The sequence below is a fragment of the Carya illinoinensis genome, chromosome 6 (assembly GCF_018687715.1).
Source record: "Carya illinoinensis cultivar Pawnee chromosome 6, C.illinoinensisPawnee_v1, whole genome shotgun sequence".
In the NCBI taxonomy this organism is placed as follows: domain Eukaryota; kingdom Viridiplantae; phylum Streptophyta; class Magnoliopsida; order Fagales; family Juglandaceae; genus Carya; species Carya illinoinensis.
This window is the reverse complement of record NC_056757.1, coordinates 23,181,199-23,206,397: the sequence shown is the minus strand read 5'-3', so window position 1 is coordinate 23,206,397 and position 25,199 is coordinate 23,181,199. Positions and strand designations below refer to the sequence as shown.

Here is a 25,199-nt window from a genome sequence, read left to right as displayed (position 1 = left end):
GATTTTTTAAGTCGATTATAGCTGAGATGGTCACTAAGAAATCTCATTCAAGAATGGCTTATATATATATATATATATATATATATTAAGTGTGAGCTTCCTAGACTCCTATGTATGTTGCCATAGCTTCAACTTGGTTCAAATTTGTACTAGTTATGAAGTGACTAAAAATCTTTGTAAACCACCATGCAATCTGCTTATTGATGTTGTTATGCTACCATTTAGTTTGACTGTCACATCAGATGTTAAATTGATCCTTTTTAGGAAGGGGAGATCATCTGGGGTTGTTATAAATTATTTTCCAATCCCATGCATGGCAGTGGTCCTTATAGACCTTAAGATTTTTATAAATGAATTAATTAATAGTGGGGCTAGAAGACTTATGAATAATTTGATTTCTGGTGAACCAAAACTTATCCATAACAAGAACAACAAACAGTTAGGATTGGTAGGTTCTTTAGCAGAAAGACTCATGATGTTTGCAGGATTAAGAATCAAGTTTATCCATTTGTTAAAATCATGCCCAGCTAAGGAGGATATGCCAAGTGGTCATGGTGGTTGTCTCCACAAAATTGTAGTCAAAGAACATTTCAAAAAAAATGCAGGTGGTTGTTTCTTCTTCCACGTGGCAAATAGGGTAGAATATCTAATTCTCAATAAAGGGAATGCAGATAATCAAGAGGGGCCTTGTTGGCAAGATATTGTTTAAAAATTCTAAAGAAAATTCTTAATTGATCTTGCATCTTAAGAGAGCAAATTTTTATCCAGGTTGGTGAGAAATAAGAAGCATTGTGATCATTTTGATAAATGATAATTGCAGTATAAGCAAATTTGACAAAAAAGTTTTTAAATAAATGATGAATCCATTTGGGATAGTACTTGAGATTGTCATATTGAAATTGTACAAGATGAATTTTTTATATTTTATTCACTGTATCTTCTGAGAAGAGGGCCCGTAGTAAAAGAGTGTTCCATTTCTTTAGTTCCTCCAAAGTGAGTTTAGATACCCTTAATTGGAGTCTTAAGGTATTGAAGAAGATAGAGGAGTGGGGCTAGCAGGTGTCAATGTAGGAACCCAAGGGCCAGACCATACTTTTGCTCTAGTACCATTATTGATTTGGAAACAAATACTGGAAGCTATGAAATTTCGTTGTTTCAAAAGCCACTTCAAGAATCTAGAGTCTGATCATCTGGCAAAGGCTGGGAGCCAAGAAGAATTTTCAAGTACTTAGTAGAGAGAAAGGCTTTCCAAATACCATTGTGCTTACTTATGAGATGCCATCCTAGCTTACACAATAAAGCTTTATTGAAATGAGTTGTTAGCCTAATCCCAAGACCACCAAAAGACTTGGGTTTATAAATGGAAAACCAAAACTTTGGAGTGAAGCTGTAGGTTTTTTTTGGAATCAAATCCCTACCAGAACTTCATGAAAGCTTTGTCTATATTCCTAGTAATGGATTTTTAAATCTAGAGAGAAGACACGGTATAGGAAGGAATGGAACTAGCTACTACTCTAATGAGTGTTGTTCTACCTACTTGAGATAATAGTTTAGATTTCTATCCAACTAGTTTACCTTGGAGTTTTTCCAATATGTTCTTGAAGTATTGTTCGGTGGAAGCCCCTGAATTTAGGGGAAGACCAATATATATATATTTTTTTTCTAGATGAGGAGAGCTTGAACTCTAGGACTGCTTTTACATACCTAGTTGTGGAGATTGTAATGTTTTTACGAAACTAGACAGAGGATTTATAGTATGAATTTTTTGACCAGATCAGGATGTATACAGCTCACGAAAATTAATAAGAGATTGAGCATTTTGGACAAAGGTGATCTTAAACAATATTAAATTATTAGCAAAGAGTAGATGAGAAAGGATAGTGTCAATTTTGCTGATGTTTATACCTCTAATGCTTCCAAGAAGTTCATATCTACAAATTAACCTAGAAAGTACTTCACTTACTAGAATGAGCAGAAAGGGAGATAAAGGATCTTCTTGTGTTAATCCCCTTGATGGCTGGATTAGCTCATGGGACTTTCCATTGATTACCACTGTGTAGGAGACTGTAGTTAGACATTCCTCAATCTAGTTTATCGGAATGATGGAAGCCAAGAAATGAGAGAATAGCAAGTAAAAAGTTCCATTCCATAAACATGTTTTGAATATTTGAAGGGTTAGTGTCCCACTGATTCGATGCACTTTTTAAGAAGTTAATGTCATTCCTTATCATTCTCATTGTGGCTATTATGTGAAAGAATTTAGTGTTCATATTTGTGATTGTTATTCATTGGGGTTGAGATTTTTGTCTCCCTAGAATTTGTTCTCTTTTGAGTTATTCAAAAAGATAGACACTAATGTATTCCTCTTGGTGCATGGAATTGTGAGAAGGGGATTGGTATTGGAGATGATTTAATTAGGTGGTCAAATGTTTTATGGAGGTTTTAAGGCTTGTTTAACAACCTTGACCTTTTGTGAAAAAACAAAAGCTGGTGATCCAATTATGTGAAGACACCATGCTTCTCTGGAAAAATTAACACTAGAGGGATCTCTTATCTAGAAGTCTTTAAACTTAAAGAGTTTGGGAACATTTCCTGACCCTTGAGTGTTTAGAAGGAAAGGAGAGTGGTCTAAAGAATGAATGGCGTGGTGATAAATTTTTGCATTAGGGAAATAATGAACCATTGAAACAATTCCAATTTTGCTACTTCTTTATAATTTTCCATCCCAAACTTGTCTCATCTAGTTTCCACTAGTTTGGATGATACTAATTACCTAGCATGGGTTGCCAGAATCTCCCCATACTTTGTACTAGTACTACTAGGTATTGCGAATGAATCTAAGCCTTGTCTAGTATAATTCATCCCAAGCTCTAATAAAAAAGAGTTTATCATGTTGAGCCCACAATTTCTTCTCGAGAAATGGACCAATACATTCTTATCTAGTTCATTGCTACTCTATTTAATGAGATTGTTCTCCCATATTTTGTCCTTTCATACCTCAAAATAGGTACATAATGCTCTCTCCACTCGGTGTGCTTCACCATCAAGATCTTACACCATCACAAGAGACAACTGCAGCCCTTAAGTAGGGCTCTTGAACTTGCAATGATTTTATTCATGCAGAAAAATGTCCTTTATGATTAGTTAGCACTAATTGGCAAGCCTGTCAGTGATGAAGATCTTATTTCTTATGTTGTGGGTGGATTAAATCCATCATACCCTTTTATCACCTCTTACTCCTTTTCCATAAAGGATAGTTCAATGAACCTTGAAAAGTTCCAACTTGAACTCCTCAGCTATGACAAGCTACTTGAGAGTCAAGCAACTGATGGAGATGCAAATACCTTTGCACTTTATTCTCCAATACTCTTAGGTAAAAAATGCAAGCCAAAATATGGATCTTAAGGATAATCAAAACTCTCTGCTAGGAGCACAATAATTAAAAGAAAAGCTATGCTCCCTCTGGACAACAACCACAAGGTCAAAGTATCTTAAAACATTTCAACTCTTCGAAAGCTTCATATCAATTGTGTGGTAAAAGCAATCACCAAGTACTAGATTGCTTTCGCGAATTGGATTTTGCCTATCAAGAAAGGTACCCTCGAAGTGAACTTGCAGTCATGGTGTCCCAATCCAATGTACTACATGAAGATAATGGATGGATTGCTAATAGTAGGGTCACAAACCATATCACAACAGACCTGAATAAGTTTACATTACAACAACCATTCCAAGGAATCGACATTGTCACTGTTGGAAATGGTAATACTCTTCACATTTCTCACATAGGTTGTTCTTTCTTTAAAACACCCAACTCTATAGTTTTGAAAAACATTTCTCATTGTCCAAATGCAATTAAACAATCTTTTGTTTATACAAAGATTGCTTCATGAAAGTAATTGTTCTTTTAAGTTTACTAACAGTTACTTCTTAATCAAGGATAAGTTGACAAGGGCAATCTTCATACAAAGACTAAGTGATGGTGATCTATATCCATTGCAGCTAGGCAACTTAGTGAAGAATAACAAAGCATATGTAGCCTTGATTGAAGTCAACAAACATAGACATCTGGCACAAAAGGCTAGTTCATTGTCATTCACAATTTTGAATTAGGTTCTCAAGAGTTGTCACCTCTTAGTGTCTTCTAGCAAGTCTTAATCAAGTCTATGTAGGCCTTGCCAACTAGGAGGAAGTAAAAAATTTTCATTTTCAATGTCTTTTCACGTGTCCTCTAAACCTTTAGAGTTAGTCCAATTGATGTATGGACATAACTAGGACCCTCAATAAGTGGTTGTAATTCTTATTGTAGTTTTATTTATAACTATTCAAGATATTATTTTGTTCTTTAATCTTAAGTATAACTCCAATTTACTTTAATGCTTTGTAAAGCTTCAATGCATCCCTGAAAATTATGTTACCTCATAAGATCAAACAACTCCAAACAAATGGAGGTGGAGAATACACCTCCCATATTGTCACTAAATATCTTAATAAGAATAGCAGCTTTCATCGAAGTATATATCCCCACACTTCCCAACAAAATGGGATTGCAGAGAGGAAACATAGAAACATTGTGCAAATGGGTCTTATTTTGCTAACCCAGTCATCTCTTCCTCCCAAGCATTGGGTACGAGCATTCCACACAGTGGTCTATTCCATAAATAAACTTCCATCTCTTATAATTCAATATGAAACACCCTTTAATAAACTCTTTATAACTAAACTAGATACCACTTCTTTATGAAAGCCTTTGGGTGTGCTTGTTACCCTGTGTTAAGATCTTATAATAAACAAAAGCTAGAATTCAAGAATAAAAAATGTGTGTTCCTCGGGTATGGCTCCAATGAAAAAGGTTACAAATGTCTTGACCTGACAACCATTAAATTCTATGTGTCAAGCCATGTAGCCTTTGATGAACACATGTTTCCTGCATAGGTTAAGACTTCACCTTCCAACCATGTATAGAGAGTAGTCACTCCATCAGGTAATAACCTCTTGCCCTCTCATTCCTAATCTATCAATAATCTTAGTGAGCATCCATCTCAACCTTGCAGCACACAACACCTATGTTAAGTTCCAGCATAGAACCTAAGACAATCAACAATTGTAAATATTATTTGCAACTAAAAGTTATCCCTAACAATTTTCTAGCACCTGGCTAGATCTACCTTACTGTGGGAAAACTTTATATGATGCTTATATAACGAAATATATACAAATATTTTAAATCTCATTCTCTTATCATATAGAAGAAAGGTTAAAATCAATCCAACAAGAGAGTAATTACTCATTAAAGTCCTTTATTGAAAGATTACGTTGATTGATGAGTAATTATTACGTACACATGGAATACAGATATGTGGTACTCTTATCCAATTATAGTTTTCTGTGTCAATTATGGGAGTACCATGTTAGCCACTTTTTGGACGCACATAATAGTTTTTCTTGACTGATAATACACCAACCTCAGCTAAGTGGCACAATGCGGATTAATATACCATACAAGTGGCTTCCCTCATCACTAGGGGTGTAAGTTTACCAATATATACCACAAAATCAACTGAACCAAATGGTTCAGTCCAGATTAATAAGTATATTGGTATGTTTTGGTCCATATAACTTTAGAATTTTAGTTTTTGGTCAGTCCTAGGGTGTAACGACCCGACCCAACAATTCTAAAGTCAGAATATTGAAAATTTTTATTGGGTCTAAATTATATTTAATGTGACATATTGGTTAAGCCCACGAGTGATAAATTATTAAGGTTGATTATGAGCTTTAATTAGTCTCAATAACTAAGTTAAATCTCATTTATTATTGAGCGAATTATACTCCTTTGAGAATTTAAAGATCAGTCATTAGGCTAAATCACTAATTGAAGTTTCCTACACAATCTCAATCACTCTCAATCTTATATTAAATGAACTACTAGATTATGTATTTAGTTTCAAACACATTGGGATTAATACAATTATATAATCCTCTTCACCTTAAAATTCTTAAACCCAATTCATACCATCCTATAAATAGAGTCTCATGTATTATACGTTGTACGTGCAACTACCTCTTCAAGCCTAGGTTTTTTGTTTTTAGCTCTTCTTTTTACCTTTGGCATGTTTTAGCCTCATCTTTCCCACCATGAAACATGGCAAAGCCACCATCGTCTCTTTCTCCCTTCTAATCACAACCACCATCATTCATCGATCACACCGTGATCGATTTTGTATCATAAATTTTAAGAAGCAACACTACATAGTAAGTAGCTTGATTATAAATTAAGATTAGCATACGTTAGCTAGTTATATATATTATTATTAAACCTAGATCTTTCGAAGCCAATGTTTACGTACCACGCATGTTAGGATATTTGCAAGCATATCATTCATCATGTTTAATTATGCATATTATAGTTATGTATGTATCATGCATCTCATGTTACATAAAATACATAAGCTTTCATAAGATCAAGTGTAAGATAAGTTTAGAATAGTTAACCAAATGCTCATTTAGATACATGGTACCAATGTGATTTATGGGTGGATGTGCAAGCCACAGAGCTAAGTGTGGTTCACCATAGTATGCTAGAATACTATTAGTGGCTCCCCTTGCATTGGCAAAATATGGGGCTGGTGCATAACCTTACACACAAGGTTAAGTATGTGGGCCAATAAGATAAGTATGATAAGTCAGATAACTCAAGACAAGTCATGCATAGCATAAGCATAAGTACGAATGATTCTGATTTTAAGCTCTCCGCATGAAATATTTTATGAAAAACTTTATGTTAAATACGTTACATATTATAGTTATGTATGTAATATGCATCTTATGCATCTCACGTTACACAAGACATATAAGCTTTCATAATATCAAGTGTAAGATAAGCTCACAACAGTTAATTAGATGGTCATTCAAATGCATAGTATCAATGTGATTTATAGGTAGATGTGCAAGCCACAGAGCTAAGTGTGGTCCATCATAGTATGGTAGAATACTATTAGTAGCTCCCCTTGCGACTGTGGAATGTGGGGCCGGTACACAACCTTACATACAGAGTTAAGTATATGGGCCAGTAAGATAAATATGATAAGTTAGATAACTCAAGACAAGTCATGCATGACATAAGCATACGGACGAACAATCATGATTTTAAGTATCGGCATGAAATATTTTATGAAAAACCTTATGTTAAATATATTTATGTTATGATGGGTTTCTTACTAATTTATTGACTCATTTTAGCTTGTTTTATATTTTAAACTACCCCAAGTCAGAACATTTATAAAGGTAGAGCTGCAAGATAGAATTTAGTCCATAGAGGCTTGACAGTGGCCTGGATCATGTATAGAGAATTTAAGTTACGATTCTTTATGGCACGGATTTTGAGACATTTTAATAAATACTTTCACACACTCTCATTTACAATTTCAGTATTTTAATTTAAAACGATTCTATTTATTAGAATAAATCTTTGTATTTAGTGCTTCATTTAGAAAATATATATATATATATTTAAGTCAGGTTTAGTGTTAGCACTTCAGCTCTTGAGAATTACTAAAAATGACTTTATTATTAACCATGGGGAGCGGAGTGTTACACAAGGTATGGTTTTTTCGAACAAGACTAACCAAAATATATATATAGTTTTTTAAAATATTTTTATATATATTATTTTATATAGCAGTTATATAAGTTAATTATGTAATTTTCATCTAAACTTTCATCATTGACCTATGTATATGGAGTTTGGATGATATTGTATTTTTCAATTTCATTTTCTTTATTTTTTTTTAACTATATTATGATAATTGCTAGTTCTCATGAATGGATATGGATAATTTTGATAATTTTTCAACTTTGTTTAGTTTATATTTCAGTACAAAATGTACAAATAAAGTTAAATAGTTGATATTAAAAATTATAAGAATTGTGGGTTTTTCTATATAGTTGGGCTAAAAATACACATTAGAAGGAATTTTGAGCTTTTTGTATGTTTGGCCCATTTTATACTGATTCGAACTAAATTGAACCGAATAGACTTATTGGAACGATAGCTAATGGTCTGGTCTAGTCAATATGGGTTATCGGTCCAATCTCGATCCGGTCCAAAAATCTCCTTATGGATCAAGCAAACCAGACCAATTACACTCCTACTTATCATCCTAGGCCACCCAGATGTGGCTCGTCCTTCGTCAACTCAAGCCATTCAAAAGTTGGCTACTAATGGATTGTCTCGATCCAAGTTGTGCCCTTCTAGAGGGATGGAGGGAGAATCCATTTTCTTTACCAAATTTGAGACACGCCTAAGATAGGCTACCATTATATGCTCAGTTTGGCGGTTGATCTAAGCCACCCAAAGGTGACACACCCCTTCACAAAGCAACCTTAATGATGAATAAAAGGTAGGGGTAGCAGTGTAAAAAATTTAAAAAAAAAAAAAAAACCCAAAAAAGCCAATTGAGTAGACCGAACTAGTTGGTTCAATTTGGTTAAGAATTGAAACTAGTCCTAAACCAATTTGGTACCAATTTTCATATTTTGAAAATTGGTTTGAATCGAACTAAACCAGACCGGTATATATATATTTTTAATTTCTTATATTTTATATAAAATATTTTTATATTATATATAACTTTTATATTATATTATATGCTAAATTGCTAATTAATATAACGTGAAATTTTAATTTTGTTATTCATGTGTATTGATCTTATAACTAATAAGTTAATCTCACTAATAACTAATAAGTAAACTCACTACTTAAGTTAGACACTACTTGTACTATGCTAGTATAATTATATACTAATAAATTAGTAATTATTAATACTAAATACTAAACTCTAACAATTAAATTTAACATCTAAGAAATTATAATACTAAACTTATTTAGTCCACATGTGTAAATGGTAAACTGGAAAAAATGGACCAGATCGGATTAAAATTGAAAAAATCAAAAATTTTGATTTCAAAAATAAATCGGTCTGTATTGATTTTTAAATTTTCAAAACAAGTGTATATCAATTCAATTTTAAAATTTATCTAAAATTGGACCAATTACACTCTTAAGGGGAAAGGGTGAAGGATATGCCTCTTCCACCCTTCTAATGATTTCATAGGGGTAGTAGAGGGCCTTTGCTTTCGCCTCTTTACAACTCACTATTTTTCTACGAGGAGGGTTGATTTTTTGTTTCAATTAGTTTTGCTATATTATTATTTTTACTAATTTAGATAACAAGACAATGTTTAGTCATGTAAAAGTGATATGCACTGTGTTTAATTTGACCAACTATTACCTAAAGTGAACATTCATGTCAAATCTATCATCTATTGCCTAAAGTAAACATTTGTGGCAAATCTATCATTAGTTATTTTGATGGAATATTAAAGGAAGATGGTAATTGATATTCTGGTCAAACTTGATAAAGATTTAAAACTTAAGGATCACTTTACTATGTAAGGAAGGAAAATAACACATTGATAGTTTATTTTATTTTGCGAACTCCAAGTAATTATGAAAGTGTCATTCAAACATCTAACATAAAATATAGCTACTATTTTTAGCCTTTAAAATAGACTAAAAACAAGTGATACGACACAACAATACCGATGAATAGGACAAATTACAACTTATTTTAAATTAGGGGCTATGTGACGCCCCCAAAATCCCCACGCCCGAACACGGGGAAATTGAGACGTCCGGATGGTGACAACTCGGGTCACCATCCCATCGACGGGTGCCGAGTGTGTGCAAGGCAACAGATGTGTACAGAGAAACACGCAGCGGATAACGAAAGTCATAACTAAGTACCAGAATTTTTCTTAACGTAATACAAGCTGTTTAAAACATACATAGATAAAATATTACAAAACACAAATACAGCTTCAACAAATAAAAAGATAGCATCAGCAACCCGGCGGAGCCGCATCCTCGGGCTCAGCCTCCTCCTCTTCGTCCTCTAACTCTGCACCAAAAGCTACGGAACCACGAATGGTACCGCAGGTAAGTAAAACCCAAACACTACCAGATAAAAACACATAAAACTCAAACAATATGCATGAACCATGCCCAATGCCCAAAGCCCAAAAACACCAGTTTTCCACACACGCCAAAAACCCTTTTGGCCCAAAAACACATCCTTTTCCGAAAACACGCCAAAAGTCACATTTGGCCGCCAAAAGTCCATTTGGCCCAATATCTCGCCAGAAGTCCATCCGGCCCAATATCTCGCCAGAAGTCCATCTGGCCCACGCCAAAAGTCCCATTTGGCCTCATAAACCATTATCCAATTTTAACCGTATGCACCATGACCTCCCCTAGGGGTCATCCGCACACCCTGGCTCCAGTGTCACACCGTAGAGTACCACCACGCATGTGACACCTAACGAGCGATGCCCAGTTCCGCGCCCCGCGCGTGCGTAGCCAAGCATCCTCTAGCCCTCGCCAGCGAAGGGCCACGGAGTCGGTGAGTAAGGCGATGCCCGGTTCCGCGCCCGGCGCGTTCGTAGCCAAGCATCCCCTAGCCCTGCTCCCGTCATCTCTCTCGACAACTCAGGGGACATCACTCAGTTTATTCCGCTCCCGAGTGACCAGAGGAGCTCCACCGAGATAATAACCCATCCCGGCTTGGGCTCGTGATACACACGCACCCGTAAAACCACTCACGCCAATACACAGGCTTTTCACACATGAACAAAAACACACGTGCATGCACCATGAAATGCCATATCAATGCATAATAAAATAACCAACCAACAGAAATCAATTAAACAGACAACTCCGTCCTCCATCCATCCGACCCCCGAAACTCCTCGGACTCAGTCCGGAATCAACAACCAACAACAGTAAATAATTGAATGAGCAATATATATTAAAATCTGAAAATAGGGTTTGGAAAATACTTACAGCGCTATACGGCAATTTTAGAAAACAAGCAGCATTGCAAGCGGCGGAAAAACAGCAACGTCACAGTGAAAATTCACTGTGGCCGTGGGTTTGAAAAACCCACTTTTGAACGGGGACAAACTAGGACACGAGATTGATAGGGGATGGTCTAGGGATGGTTGTGAAGCTATTGGAAGTGGCGAACGGCCGTGGGTGGCGGCGGAATGGCCGGAAATGGCCGGATTACCCAAAACGGAAACTAAGCTCGTAGGAGCTGTTCCGGTGGTCGTTGGAGACCGGAAATGGGTGGGTTAGGACGGCAAGGAGTCGGTGATGAAGTGGTGAAGAAATGGTGGCCGGAGGTGGAGCGACGGCGGCGGATCGGAGCAAAATCCGTGCGCCCTTCTTGGAGCTTTTCCGGCCAAACGGCCGGCCGGTTGGGGGTGGGTTTTGGAGGGGTGGTGCACCGGAGGGAGAGGAAGAGAATGGGACCGGTGGGAGGCCGAACGGTGGCCGGACGGCGGCGGTAGGGGCTGGAGAAGGTGACGCCGGCGTGAGGGAGAGGGAGGAGAGAGAGAGAGCACGGGGGGGTCCGAATCGGGGAGAGAGAAAGAAAGAAAGAAAAAAAAGAAAAAGAAGAAAAAGAAAAAGAAAGGAAAAAGAAAAGAAGGGAAAAAGAAAAAGGAAAAAGAGAAAAAAGGAAAAAAGATGTGAAAAGAGATGAGGTCCAGTCCTCACTCCGGGAAAACGAAACCAACCGCCAAAAAGATTAAAACCACAAAACAACTTAAAGAAATAAAACACAACATCAAATAAATTAAATTAAATAAAAACCAACTTTTAAAACGCAAATAAATTAAAATAAAATAACCGATATATTAATTAAAATAAAAATAACCATTTAAGCGAAAATACACTTAAAAGCGGGTCATCACAGGCTACTTGACAACCTTGGTAATTTGGTGGTCATATTAAAAACTCTTAACAAAAACTCCTCGTGCACTCATCACAAATTCTACTAATGTGATTGACTGCGTCATTTTTTTTATATAAAAAAACTGTTGTGGACAATCACATCAGTGAAGTGTGCAATGAGTACATGAAAATGACTGTATGTAGCAAATTTCATTGCAAAAATAGTGATATTGTAGAGGACAAAGTGAAATTTCTCCATTAGAAAAATATAGTTTCTACTTTCAATCACAACCTTAGTGCCCAAACTATCTAATTATGATTGTTATGACTAACAAAAATACATGAAGTGGCAAAAATCTTGTTTTTCAGATATCAATGAAGGAGTTGCACATCCAATCCAATTCTCATAGTAAATATGAAGAAAAAGAAACTTAATTTGTCACAATAGTGAGGATAATATATATTGAGAAAGGAAGAAATGAATAGTGTGGCAAGTAATAAAGGGGGAGAGAGAATGAGCACTTTGGGTGTTCAAGCTATTCATGGTCAGTTTGTGCTATGAATAAATTTGAAAATTAATTAACCGCCACAACTACTTTTTATCATTCTAAATTGGGATGAAAACTCTATAGTTTTTCAATTATAGATAGAAATAAATAAATAAATGCTAATTTTAGTAGTTAAGAAAAATATTTAAAAAATTTACTTCTCTACATGTCAATTATTGATATATTAAAAATTATGAAATTTTAAATTTTAAAATAAAATTGACAAAAAAAGTCTTATAGGTAAAATTATAAGTACATGTAATATTACTCAAATAGATATAACATGTGAATTTTACATTTCAATGATATAAAGTCTATATATACTATTTTTGTCTCTCAAACCATATAACTTTTTTTTTAACATAAGCAATTATAAGAAAGCCCAATTCTTGAATTCGTGTACAAAAACTTATTATTTTTATAATCAATTTCCCTCTTTTTTACCTTTATTTACCATTTATCAAGATAAATAACCTCTTTTCATTGGTGAATTTCCCTGCTAGTACTGTTCATCCGAATCTAAATTTAATCATCCTATACAGTTGTATAGTGTGTAAGCGTAATGTAATCGCTTTGAAAAAGAATAATATCTACTGTTAAAAATTATTATTTTTTATGTGGATTCAGTCTTTACTCTCTTTTTTGAAAGAGATTATGTGATATTTACACACTTCACGACTACAAATATCATTTCTTTTAAAAAAATATGGATCACTATCGTAATATGGGTGCATATCCGTATATCCACATCCTGCATTTTTATTAAAACTTAGGTAATCCCCATCCGTATTTGAATACTTAAAACAAATTATCTGCATAATTAGACACGTAAAATAAATCAACTTCTTCTACTCGGTTTTGGGCTTATGTCTAGATAAATTTTATATGGTGTTTTTTGTTTTTTTTCTATATTTTTCCCTTTTTAAATGAAATTTTTAGGCCTTCTTTTGATCAAGTATCATAAAATTTTTAAATAAAAATACTTAAAAAAACATAGTCACGCACACAAGAGGTGCACCATGGAACTTGACAAGGTAGATCAAACCGCCCAAAGGATGGCAACTACCTCGATATAGGCTGCCCAAAGGATTGGCCAACAATCGCACCACTTGGTGGCCACCCATAGGGCCTCCTGCACTCTCTACTAGGTGGGCCCATTATCCAGTCTACATGCACCATCTCATCCACCATGTGGTAAGGCACGATTTGGATTCCCAAATGTGATATCTGGGTTGTACAGCAAGTCTTATCTGCTTATCCAAATGGTAAGTGGGTTGTTTTCATTTCATCAATATGTTTTCAATCTGTTTTGAAATTAATAACTAATATAAACAGTAAAAAGTTAAATTAACAGTACAAAAACATTATTTTCTTTTTTGATTTCCGTAATCTTCTTTTTTATTTTTCTTATCCCATTCTTCCTTCCTATTAAGAGTAATAATACGTATAGTCGTAAAATATATAAATATTGTGTAATTATTTTAAAAATATATATATATGGTCACAATTAAAAAATTAATTTTTTTATTTTTATATAAGTCTCGTATTAATTTATTTTTTTTAAAAAAACTGCATTGTATTTACATAACCACGATTACAAATATCATTTCTTCCCCATTAATGCCTCTTCCCCTGTGCCTAAACCCACATTTAAGCGGATGAAGCCAACACCATCCCACACCGCGATAAATAACCCATTTGCTTTCAATGTATTTATTAATGGCATAGATGTGCAGTAATTTCAGTAAAACTATTGGAGAAAAAAAGAACATTCAAGATTTTCAATAAATAGAATTTTATATTACAATATTCAATTTTATTGGAATATATAATTACGGTACAAATATTTTGATTTTCCTAATAGATAGAATAATCAATAAGCCATAATTAGAATGAATAATGTTATACATTATACCACCATCTTACTTGTATCCCATTATATATAATGTAACGTATTTATCACTATTTGATAATAAAAAAACATGCAATAAATTATCATTCAATAGTAGTAAATGTGTCACATCTTATTTAACAAAATATAAATAAAATAATAATATAGTGTATAGAATTTTTCTTAGAGAGTATTATTTTTAACAAAGAAATTTTAATTTTTGGTGGGAATATAGTCATTTCGGGCAACATTATTATATATTTTGGGATATAAATTTATTTATGGTATATTTTTTAATTAATCATAAATATTACTTTTTATTAAGGAAAACACTAGTGCCACGTACCGAAATTGTTTAGCAACTTTTTATAATTTTTTTACTTGGTAATTAAGTAAGTGTTTTTAAATAAATATGTGATTTTTTTAAAAAAAATATTTAAATAAAAATGATGAAATAATTTTTTTTTCTTTTTTTAAAACTAAGTGATCGGTAGATGATTTCTACGGACGTAACAATGTCCTTTTATTAATATATTCATAACTATTACCTAATAATCATAAAATGATTTTTAATCATTGATGAAACCTACTCTTTTATCAAATTTCAAAAAGTAAAAACTATCATATTTAATTTCACAATTCAAACACACTTTTTAAAAAACCATCTCAACTCATTTTAACTAAAAAATCTCACTATGAGTCAAAATATCTTATCTCATCTAATCTGAACTATATAACTAAATGAGTCCTAAGCCATTTGAGTTGAGGTGACAAATATGCTCTTTATTTCAGGTGAAATTGAAAAAGATAATATCCATTTAGTGTATATAACATGAGATAGTTTGGCCATTTTACCTCTCAAAATGTCAACATAATGTGAAATAATAAAAATATCTCATGTTTTACAAAATTAATACCGTCAATTTCAAGTGAAATGGAGGTTTTTTATTATTATTTTTTTTTAACGGTTTTGTTTTGACCTGCACTTCAAAAAAGATTTACATTGATTTGTAGCGATACATGAAAAGTCATATAATTCTTTTGTGTCAAAAAGCTGGTAATAGATAATCGAACGATCAGAAGTCAAAACTGCCGAGTGTCTGCCCAAAGGACGGGGAGGGTACGAAAGATGATCAGAAGGCGATTATCATGATGTACGTTAGAACCTCACTCCTGCTAGCCAGTAACTCCACTGCATCTCCAAATTTCTAGCCACTCCCTGCAGATTTCTTCTCTTCCAGACAGACATATTGGGCTCCAACCAACTTGCATTTCGAATGAGAATGAACATGTTGGTGAAGGAGATGCTCCAGTGGTAAACATTCATATGTGGAAATCCTTGCGATCAAGCTTTACACATGCAAGGAGTCAGTGGGTTCTCCCAGAGGTCATAGTTGGGAAAGGTCTCTTCCGGCAATCCAGCCCGTGTCTGGTGGGTGACAACCACATCCTCCACGAAGGAAGCCCAGCCTACATACGGGTCCCCAAAGGATTTAGCCATAAGCCCCTTGTCGGGTTTTATAGATTTCTGACGGTGACCCATGTATCTACGTGCCCCGATTATCAGTTTAGCGAAGTTCCCTCCATGAGTCATCACAAACACATCAGATTTCAAGCAAACCAAGAAGTCGAGGGCTGCTAAGCTTGTCACATGCTTCCTGAAACCAACCAACTCCTCCTTAGTTGCTAACTCCTCTTTGGTAACCTGTAATAAATACTCAAGATGAGCCATATTATTTCAGAAAAGGCAAATGGAAGAGAACTCAACAAGAATCTTCCCTTGTTCAATTCCATGAATTTCTTCCCATGCCTTAAAATTTCTCGATTTTTAACTTCTTTATAATCCAAGAAATATACAATACTTCAGCTAATTTTTTCCACTTTATAAATTTTTGAGCTATGAGAAGAGAAAGTATCGTTAGAAACTGGCAGCCATTGCCCCTGCCAAATGGGGGTGGGTGGGCTTGTGCAAAACAATTCCAAAAATGACAAACCATTATGCGGCTGTGCTTTGTCAAAACAAGTAGTGCGGGTAGCTTAAACAAAATAATAATTAAAATTACCAAATTCGGGAACATGTTCCTGAGGGGCGCCATCCTGTTATGCCCACCATAGACCTGCCCCGAAGCAACATAAATTTGAGTTTCCTTGGGATAGCCCATTCCCCGAAGAAGCACAGCCACTTCTCCAGGCTCAAGAGGGCATCGGCCTTCCTTCCGCTTCTGTAGGGCCAGTTGCCACAGGTGGGAACCATTCTGCACATCAAATTACCATATGGTGAGAAACATGTCAGCGATGTTTCTATTAACTTCTACACAGAAACCTGACAAGGTAGTATCATTGCAGGACACCTTATAACGTCGAGGCCATTCCTTCTTTCTATATTCCGCCATTATGGCTTTCTCCTCCCTTGTTCCCACAAAATCACAGAACGATAGGCCTACCATCCCTTTCTCAAACCGAAGATGAAGAGCCCTATTTGGTGTAAATTGTTAGTACAGATAACAAGACCCAGAATATTCAGACAACTTTCACACACCAACTTCACATACATATAAGGATTTGAACTGCCCGTACGGTTTCTCATCCTTGATGCCAGTAAATCAGCCATCTGCTCTATCTCAGGAAGAAATTTCAAAGCATGATAATTCACCCTGCACCTTAGCCTGTTGATTTCTGGAGGAACATTGTCATACCTGAACCCAGATGATTGGCAATATTTGGCTTGTCATAACCATTCCTTTATAAAGCAGAAATGTGACTGCAGTACAACATATATTTGAAACAAAAAATCCATAACTTACCCAAGCCGATCAACAAAAGGTTTTAGTGCCATTATCTTCTTCTCCTTGAGTCGGGGCAGAACATTATCAATGTAAAATTGTGCTGGTGCATACTTTGGAATATTTTTTACTGTCCGTCTATAAAAAATAATGAAAATCTTAATAAATAACAGTTGTAACAAATTGCAATAAATTAAATCTCAAGAAAATGTGTTCTCTTGGATCACAATTGATGGCATTACAATTTATAACACATCATATTTAGTGAAACCTTAAATAAACTATCTTGAAGTCATTTTTCACTTCCCTCTATGCTTGTCATAAAAAGCAGAATCAATTTCAATAAAAGTTGAGTATTCAGAATAAACAATTTCGTCTAGGGACAAATCTGATGAGGTTAGTGCAAAGAAACGTACACAGAACATATCCATAAAATCCACTTAACTTTCAAAAGGAAAAAGGGATAGAAAATACGGAAAGTTGTAACTAGAGATGGCTCTAGTAAACTATTAAAGACAACATTCTATAAATCCTGCAGATGAAGAACATGTGATTATTGACTTTGGGTTATTGTGATTGTTAATGGCTCTAAACCAGAAAGGTATCAGTCCATTAAACCTTATACTTGTGAAAAGCTCTGATTTGTCTGTAAACCACTTGGGGATATCACGGACAATTCGCATGTCATCCTTTAGGTAGTCAATGAAATGATCTACATCAAAGATGTCTTCAAATTTCCTGCATATATTTAAAAAGAATAGTAAGGATAGGCGGTTCTCTTTTAAAAGAAAAAAGTCAATGTGTAATACCAATGAGCTCTAGCACAAACACACCAATGGGAGGGATGACAATGAGATTGTGAGTGCAGGTCTAGGTGCATGTACACTTTTCAATGAAAACACACCAACATCCAATGCTCAATTGCAGAGGTAGTATCCATTGACCAAAACAAAATATGGGAATTTTCTCGAAATCAGTTTGCAACTAAGAAATGTACTATTGATAATAGAATGGAACCACTGTGAGAAAAGAAACAGTTTAGACAATAATTCAATTTAAACTTTAAAAGTTGGCAAATTAAATTTCAGTAATTGAAACCAAATTGAATAAGCATTTTTGTTATGTCTAAGAGTCAGAATTGAGATAAGAAATGTGATCTGCTCTAGATATTTTTTATAAGTGTCATTTGCTCTAATGTGAATGCCTTAAAAGATCAATGAATAAGGGGAAGGGGATGTTTGGAAACAATTTCCATCTCATCTCATGTCATCTCATCCCATCTCACTTCCTTTCCAAACATCATTAAAACACAAACACTTTCAAACAAATCATTGCAATTTTTTCAAACTGATCATTACAACTTTCCCAAATTTCCAAACAAAAACTAACAAACAATTCAACTTTTTCAAATCCTAAAATAAAAATAATATTAAAAGATTATATTCTACCAATATTTTAAATTTATAATATTTTTTATTCAACTTTTTCTCTCCTTTTCCAAAACCCAATAAATACTTAACTCAAACTATCTCACTACTATTCACAAATCATTTTACTACTATTCACAAAATTCTTATCTCATCTCATTCCCCAAACATCCCCCAAGTCTCACTGAATTGAGTGATCTGCTCTTGCAACCCATACATCATGAATTGCCGAAGTTGGTGATATAGGAATGGGTGGTTGAGGCAGCATCATTGCCAATGAGTGGTTCTGATGGGTGCAATGGAAATAGCGTCGATAGGAAGTATATTTTGAGGGTGTTGACAAAAGGGCTGACAACAATGATGTCAGAATCAGAAGATGTGGCATTTGATAGTTGGTACTAATAAACTCTTATAAAACAAAAACGCTATTGGAGTTGAAAATTTAAGTGCTGGAGTGGTATTAGTAGCTGAGGATATCCTTAGTGTGGTGAGGATAATAACAGTGCAATTTTCTGAGCTCTAATCAGACCAAATTGAATTCGAGGTTCCAATTAGATTCATCAGGATACTGAGTAATATAATCTAACTAATTATCTACTTAGCAAACATACTAAAAGGTACATGATTACAAAGTATTTTCAAATAGTTTTCCATATATGAATGAATAAAAGATGATTAGATAGGCAGCTTGATACAATTGTGCACCAATTCAGTATATATAAAAAAACATGGTCTGTCAAATTTCTTGCTGAGTTTTTTAAATAAACTTCACAAAACTAATATATAGCACAGTAAAGGCAGAGGCATAGACATAAACTAAAAAAATCAGAGTATAGAACAGGGTTGGGAGAAGTCAATGTTAACGCTAGTACTACTGTTCTTTCTTTACTTTATTCAATTAGAAAAACATTCCAATACCCAAAGTTCTTCGATGGTACAACCATTATCAAATTCTTAAAGCTTATAAGAAAACAGAATAGAATTGAAAAATATTACAATAACAATTTCTCATGATAGAATGGAAGTGGGAACCACATGGATTATATTGTAGTGTTGTTTAAATATGCCAGTATACTGAATGAGCAAACAGGTTACAGCATTATATAACAGTCAAGATGTCTCACGTTTGGTCTTTCCAGATCTGGTCTTGCTTCAACACTGGCAAAATAAGGGTGGCATTCATTATTTTAGCCACAGCAACTGCATTGCATATCTGCACACAAGAAAGATTCACTAAGTGTAAGAGTTCTGAAATTATAAGCTGTTTCATATATAAACATAAGCAATGTTTTATATATATATATATATAAGAATAAAATCTTGTTAGAAAGAAAGAGGCATAGCCCAAGTACACAGAAAGTATACACGGAATATACCTAGCATCATCGAGGGACTAGAAATGGATACAAGAAATTTGTGGAAACTATCCCCATTACAATCAATGACCGAAGTCCAAGAAAAAAAACATAAAGCAATTCTATAGAGAAGCCACTCAAAGAACCTCACCTAATACAAATGACAATTTAAGTGGGAAACATAACATCAAACTAGCGCCATGACTTGCAATCAAGGAATGAAAAAGTTTAATCTTATTCAGAAATAACACTTCTATTTAAGAACTGTATTAAACCATTCTGTTGGACTCCATTTACAAAGATATGCGTTAGTAGTAGATTACCATAACATGCAAAACCAGTTTACGCATAAAAAATATCTATACCTCGGCAGGATACACAGATGATAGCCAAAAAAAATTTTTGATAATGTCCCAATTCTTCCAAAATAATGTATGTTAAACTTGAATATAATCACTGTAAGAGGTAGTGGTGAAGTTTTTCACAAGGCAAGTCACAACTATAATTTTCTTTTTGATTGTTTGAACAAGTATCAATATAGTTGGAATCTGTTAATTGCAGCAAAGTTAATTATTGCATGTTGCTTTCAATTTCCTGCTCTCAGCGCCAATTATAGATTTATTTGGGAAAAACAGTAACACGATGATCTTCCTTTTGCTTGCAAACCTTTGAACGTCTGCAACCAACTATTATTATATGATTCTTCTAAAACATTGTTTTGGTGTTTGTTTGCCACATCATGATTTCAGATCTTGATAGATCGATTCTAAAACGTATAGACAAAGGAATTAATAGAAATCAAAATGCGGCTCTATTGCCTCAAATCCACTTTGACCAAATACATAACAAGCAACAAAGCCAAGTTCAACAATACATTGCTATGCCACATTGAAAGATAGCAAGCAATAGAAATTGAACTTAATTCATTAGTTTTGTGAGTGAGATCCGATTGCTCCATATCATTAGTTGAGTTTAATGCAAGTAATCCCTCAAATCTTGACCAAGGTACAATGTTAAATAATCCTGTGCATATGTACTCCTGTGATACCCCATATGATAAAGATAAAGGTAGGTGGTGTATGAGATCCCACATTGCTTGGAAATGAGAAGTTCTTGCTCTTTATAAGGTTCCAATGGGACTCAAATTGTATAATTGACTAGTTCTTTTGGAGTATAGGCCATGTGGTTTGGGCCTTCCATTGAGGCGTAACAACTCCACAGACTAATGCTTATATTGATGCATATTGTTCACATTAATTTCTCAACACATGTTGAAGAACCATGAAATACACCACACCGTATATTGGAAGAGGGTGTAGAGAATTAAGTGGTCGCATCTGTAAGAGTGATGTTGCATGTGTAAATCATTGATTGATTGATGTTGAATGTTTACGAGTGGCGAATCCGTTGATCATCTTTTACTTAACTGCGAGATTGCAATTGCACTATGGAGTGACTTCACTTGGGTCATGCCCAAAAGAATTGTGGATCTCTTATGTTACAGAAAGGGTTAGGTGGCAGCCACAAATCGCAGCAGTATAGAAGATAATTCCTACTTGCCCCATTTGGTGCATTTGGAAGAAAATAAACAATAGAATCTTTGGGAACCACAAACAGACTCCGGAGGAGCTCACTTTTTTTTAAAAAAAATCAATATGCCCTTTCTTTTCTTTTCTTTATTCTTTTTTTTCTTTTTCTTTTTTGATAGGTAACAATATACCATTTCTACCATCTAGAGGAAAAAATAAAAGAATAAAAAACCCTAATTTTTGTGTGGTAACTTTGATTAAAGTGTAACCTAAAGGGTCTTTTCGGAAGTGAAAATTGAAAGGTCTTTTTTGAATTGAAAATTGAAGGGTCTTTTATGCAACATATGGTCATTTAAATAGTAGGCAGAGTGTAAGAGATGAGCAAGTGAATGATCATAATGGAGGAAGTGGAAAAGTTGGTATTGTAATTAAGAGAATAATAAAATTAAGGAACCAATAAAATAGTAAAAAAATTAAGGTGATTCAGAAAATGCTACAGCGAATCGATGGAGCGAAGGAAATGCTTCAGAAATTATATAGGTAATATATGTACTTGGCTTGCACCTTTTGCACTTTCTAATAAACACTTATTACTTACTACAACAATATCTGTAAATTTCTTGTTCGACAAGTAAATGTTAAAGTACTACTTTCGCTATGCCATGAAATAAATGTGCAGATTGAAAACAATATATAGGGAAAAGGAACTTTCTTAATCAGATTTCAATTGTTCATAAAGAAAAGAAGTCATACAGCAATTCTTTGTTGATTCAGACCACCTTCAGCATGGATGAATATATAGCCTGCTGTTTCATTTTCAGAGGGAAGATCTGCAAAGTGCCAAAAAAGTTGCTAGGATACAAAGGAATATAACTGGAAAGTAAAAGAGGAGCTAAACTTGATTAGGGTATCAGATGAAGGGAAGAGAGAATAGCATCCAGATCTTTTCTACACGAACAAATTAAGCACAATCCGGGTTCAAATTAAATATTTCAGCCAACTCATCTCTTTACTCCATGATCAGTCATATAGAGTTGCAGACTCAACCCATGCATAGAAGAAACATATCGTCATAATGGATTTTCAGTGTATAGGGCAAACAACATGCACGCCAGATCTCCAACCTCAAGAATCTCTCCAAAAGAAAAAGAAAAGAAACAAAAAAGAAGAGAACACTCATTAGCTCCAAAAACAGGCTTTATGGCAGTCTGTGAACCCCAGTAATACACTCTGGCTCTACTTTCTTTTCCAAATATCCCATAAACCCCAGAACACTACATAGCCCAACTTAATTATGATGGGTCCCACCCAGAGCGTACTGCATTTACTAGTCAATGAATGGATAGTAGATTTAGCAGCAGATAAGAAAATTGCCCTATGAACTGGATAGGATGATACCCAGCATATATTATTGAAGACAACTGAATCTTACTTGATATTCCAACATCACGGTGCTCAGCACAAGGTTTCCAGGATGTGGTGGCTGAGAATGGATTCTCCCAGAGTGAAGGAGATTCCTTGACCTAAAGATAGGAAATTATATATACATTTTGTACAAATCAACAAGCACATGTGAACTGAAGGAAAGAAATGACCAAAGAAGGTCCTTTAACTTACATGCGGGCAGTGAAGAACAATGCCATCTTTTCTACACAAGTAAGGGGCATTCTACAATAAGTTGAAAGGAGAGTTAGGAATACAGATTATGAATGCAAAAAACACGTGAGACTGCTGGCACCAATTTATCCTCTACATGTTGATAAGTTCATATCACACATAATTCTCAGCCTCATGACCTTTTCATCATGATTAATGAGTGTATTTTGCTATCTATGAAAAATGGGTCAACAAGGAAAACTAAAGAGCAAATCAGAAAGGAACCAAAAGTGTGACAATAACCAAAACTAAATCATCGACAGCATTTTACCACATAAGACAATACATCTCATATGAAGATGCACCAAAGCCCAAGCAAAAAAAAAAAAAAAAAAAAACGAAGATTAATCAACGTACATAACCCAAAACAAATCAAATAGGAATGTATATAATCATATACATTTTTTTTCTCTCTTATAAAAAAAAATGTATATAATCATTTTGCAGCTACATCCACATTCGACTGTCATGCTTTAGAAATCAATCCAGTTTAGAAGGGTGATGCTAAAGAACCTATCAATCCAGATATTTTGAAGTCCAAAGCCCCCTCAAATTACTAGAATAAATCCTAATCTCTTATTATTAAAATCATACACAGTCAAAATTCAACAGTACTCAGACTGTCTGCTGAGAAAGCGTTAAAACAACACCAGAAATAATAAGTGATAAACAATATAAAAACAGTAAATGATGCCTAATTCAGTCGTTATCCAAAGTGGAGTTCCATAGCCTATGTTTTCAAATTTTCTGAGAAGGAAAACCGAGAGTGCCGAATCGAAATCCCAAAATGCAGAGCAACAGGAGATAATATACTAACCAGTCGGTTCACGATTGATAAAACTGAAATCAAACCAGCGAGGAGGAGGAGGAGTAGGAAGAAGAGGCAGATCCTGGAGTTGTGCGGAGAAAATCTAGAATCTTCGTTGAAGAAGGGGCATATCGAGTGGAAATGGTACCAGAACGGTCGGTCACGATCCTTGGACAAGTGGCGATCGCGATCGTCATCGTCATCGTCGTTACGCCGGCTATCGGGAGTTAAAGGGGACAAGTCGCCATCGCGCTTCATCGGAGAGGAAGAAGCTCGGCTCCCGATCGAGATTGAGTGCCTGAGCTCCACCATGGCTCGCTTTGGACTGTGACTGTGAGCCAGCTCTGTTCTGTATTTTGGTATTTTGGCTTTTTTTTTGGGGGGGGGGGGTTGTTTAAATTGGTTTCGGTTGGCGATTTATTACATGACTGCCGTATCTTAAAAATAAATTTTAAACGTAGTATAATAAATTATAAAATTATTTTTATTATAAAATAGATTTAAAATATTATATAAAATATATTAATATATAAATTTATTTTTATAAAATTTATTATAACACTTCTATTCGCTTGGTATAAAGTTGCAACGCATGACAAATCAATAAATACCACGCGACAACCTTATTAAAAATAAGAAAATTTTAAATATTATAAATTAAGTTAATGCAAAATAAAAAAAAAATAGATAAAAACATTAAATAATGAGCTTTTTCCTTTCTAATAGAAAAACAATTCTGGAGACACCCACGTGAAAGAGGATCTCCTCCCCAAGGCCACCACGAGGTGGCCGATGAGCTACCCCACAGCGATTTGGGGGTGGCCTATAGGCTACACTGTTGATGCCTGATGGGAGCCTTTTGGCCCGTAGCCAGATCGACCACCTATGGTGGTTGGCTTTTGTTACGAACCTCAATTGGACTCAGTTCAAGAGAAAAGTTAGAAGCTGAGGCCATGAAGATAACAGGTAGCAGAGTAATGTTGAGTTCGAAATTAAGGCTGTTCATCCATATTTAGGATTAGGTATCCAGGTATACCCGGCCCGAAACCCAGATTTCAAATCTAGATTGGGTTCTGGACCGGATATATACTGATTTTGACCCGAACTGAAACCTGGATGGATCCGAATTTTAACAACCCGGAATTCCGGATTCCGGGTTGTACCCGATTTTTTTTTTTTTTTTTAACAGAGGCTATATTATTACTTTTTTCTAGAAAAACATATTGCTAAAAATCTTTTTCTTTTTTTTCCTTTTTTTTTTATGTTTATCTAAAAGCCTATATTCTATTACAATTTTTTTTAAAAATAAATTTTGAAAAACATTTTTTTATATAAAACTAATTATCTTTTTAACTAAATGCATCTAAAAAATAGTAATTCAATATTTATAATATAAAATGCATGC

The 25,199-nt window shown here is 34.6% G+C and overlaps 1 protein-coding gene across 1 annotated transcript; it reads right to left on the bottom strand.

Annotated features, from left to right (window-relative positions):
• Positions 1 to 15,159: 15,159 nt before the first annotated feature.
• On the bottom strand, positions 15,160 to 24,184 carry LOC122314060 (protein PECTIC ARABINOGALACTAN SYNTHESIS-RELATED-like). Its single transcript, XM_043129444.1, has 11 exons — positions 23,804 to 24,184; positions 22,948 to 22,998; positions 22,763 to 22,853; positions 22,084 to 22,160; positions 19,571 to 19,659; positions 17,638 to 17,757; positions 17,041 to 17,157; positions 16,789 to 16,932; positions 16,588 to 16,711; positions 16,300 to 16,491; positions 15,160 to 15,941 (listed from the first exon to the last, which is right to left on the bottom strand). The coding sequence occupies exons 1-11, from the start codon at positions 24,104 to 24,106 to the stop codon at positions 15,582 to 15,584; spliced, it is 1,668 nt and encodes a 555-aa protein (XP_042985378.1). The 5' UTR covers positions 24,107 to 24,184; the 3' UTR covers positions 15,160 to 15,581.
• Between the last annotated feature and the right edge of the window lie 1,015 nt (positions 24,185 to 25,199).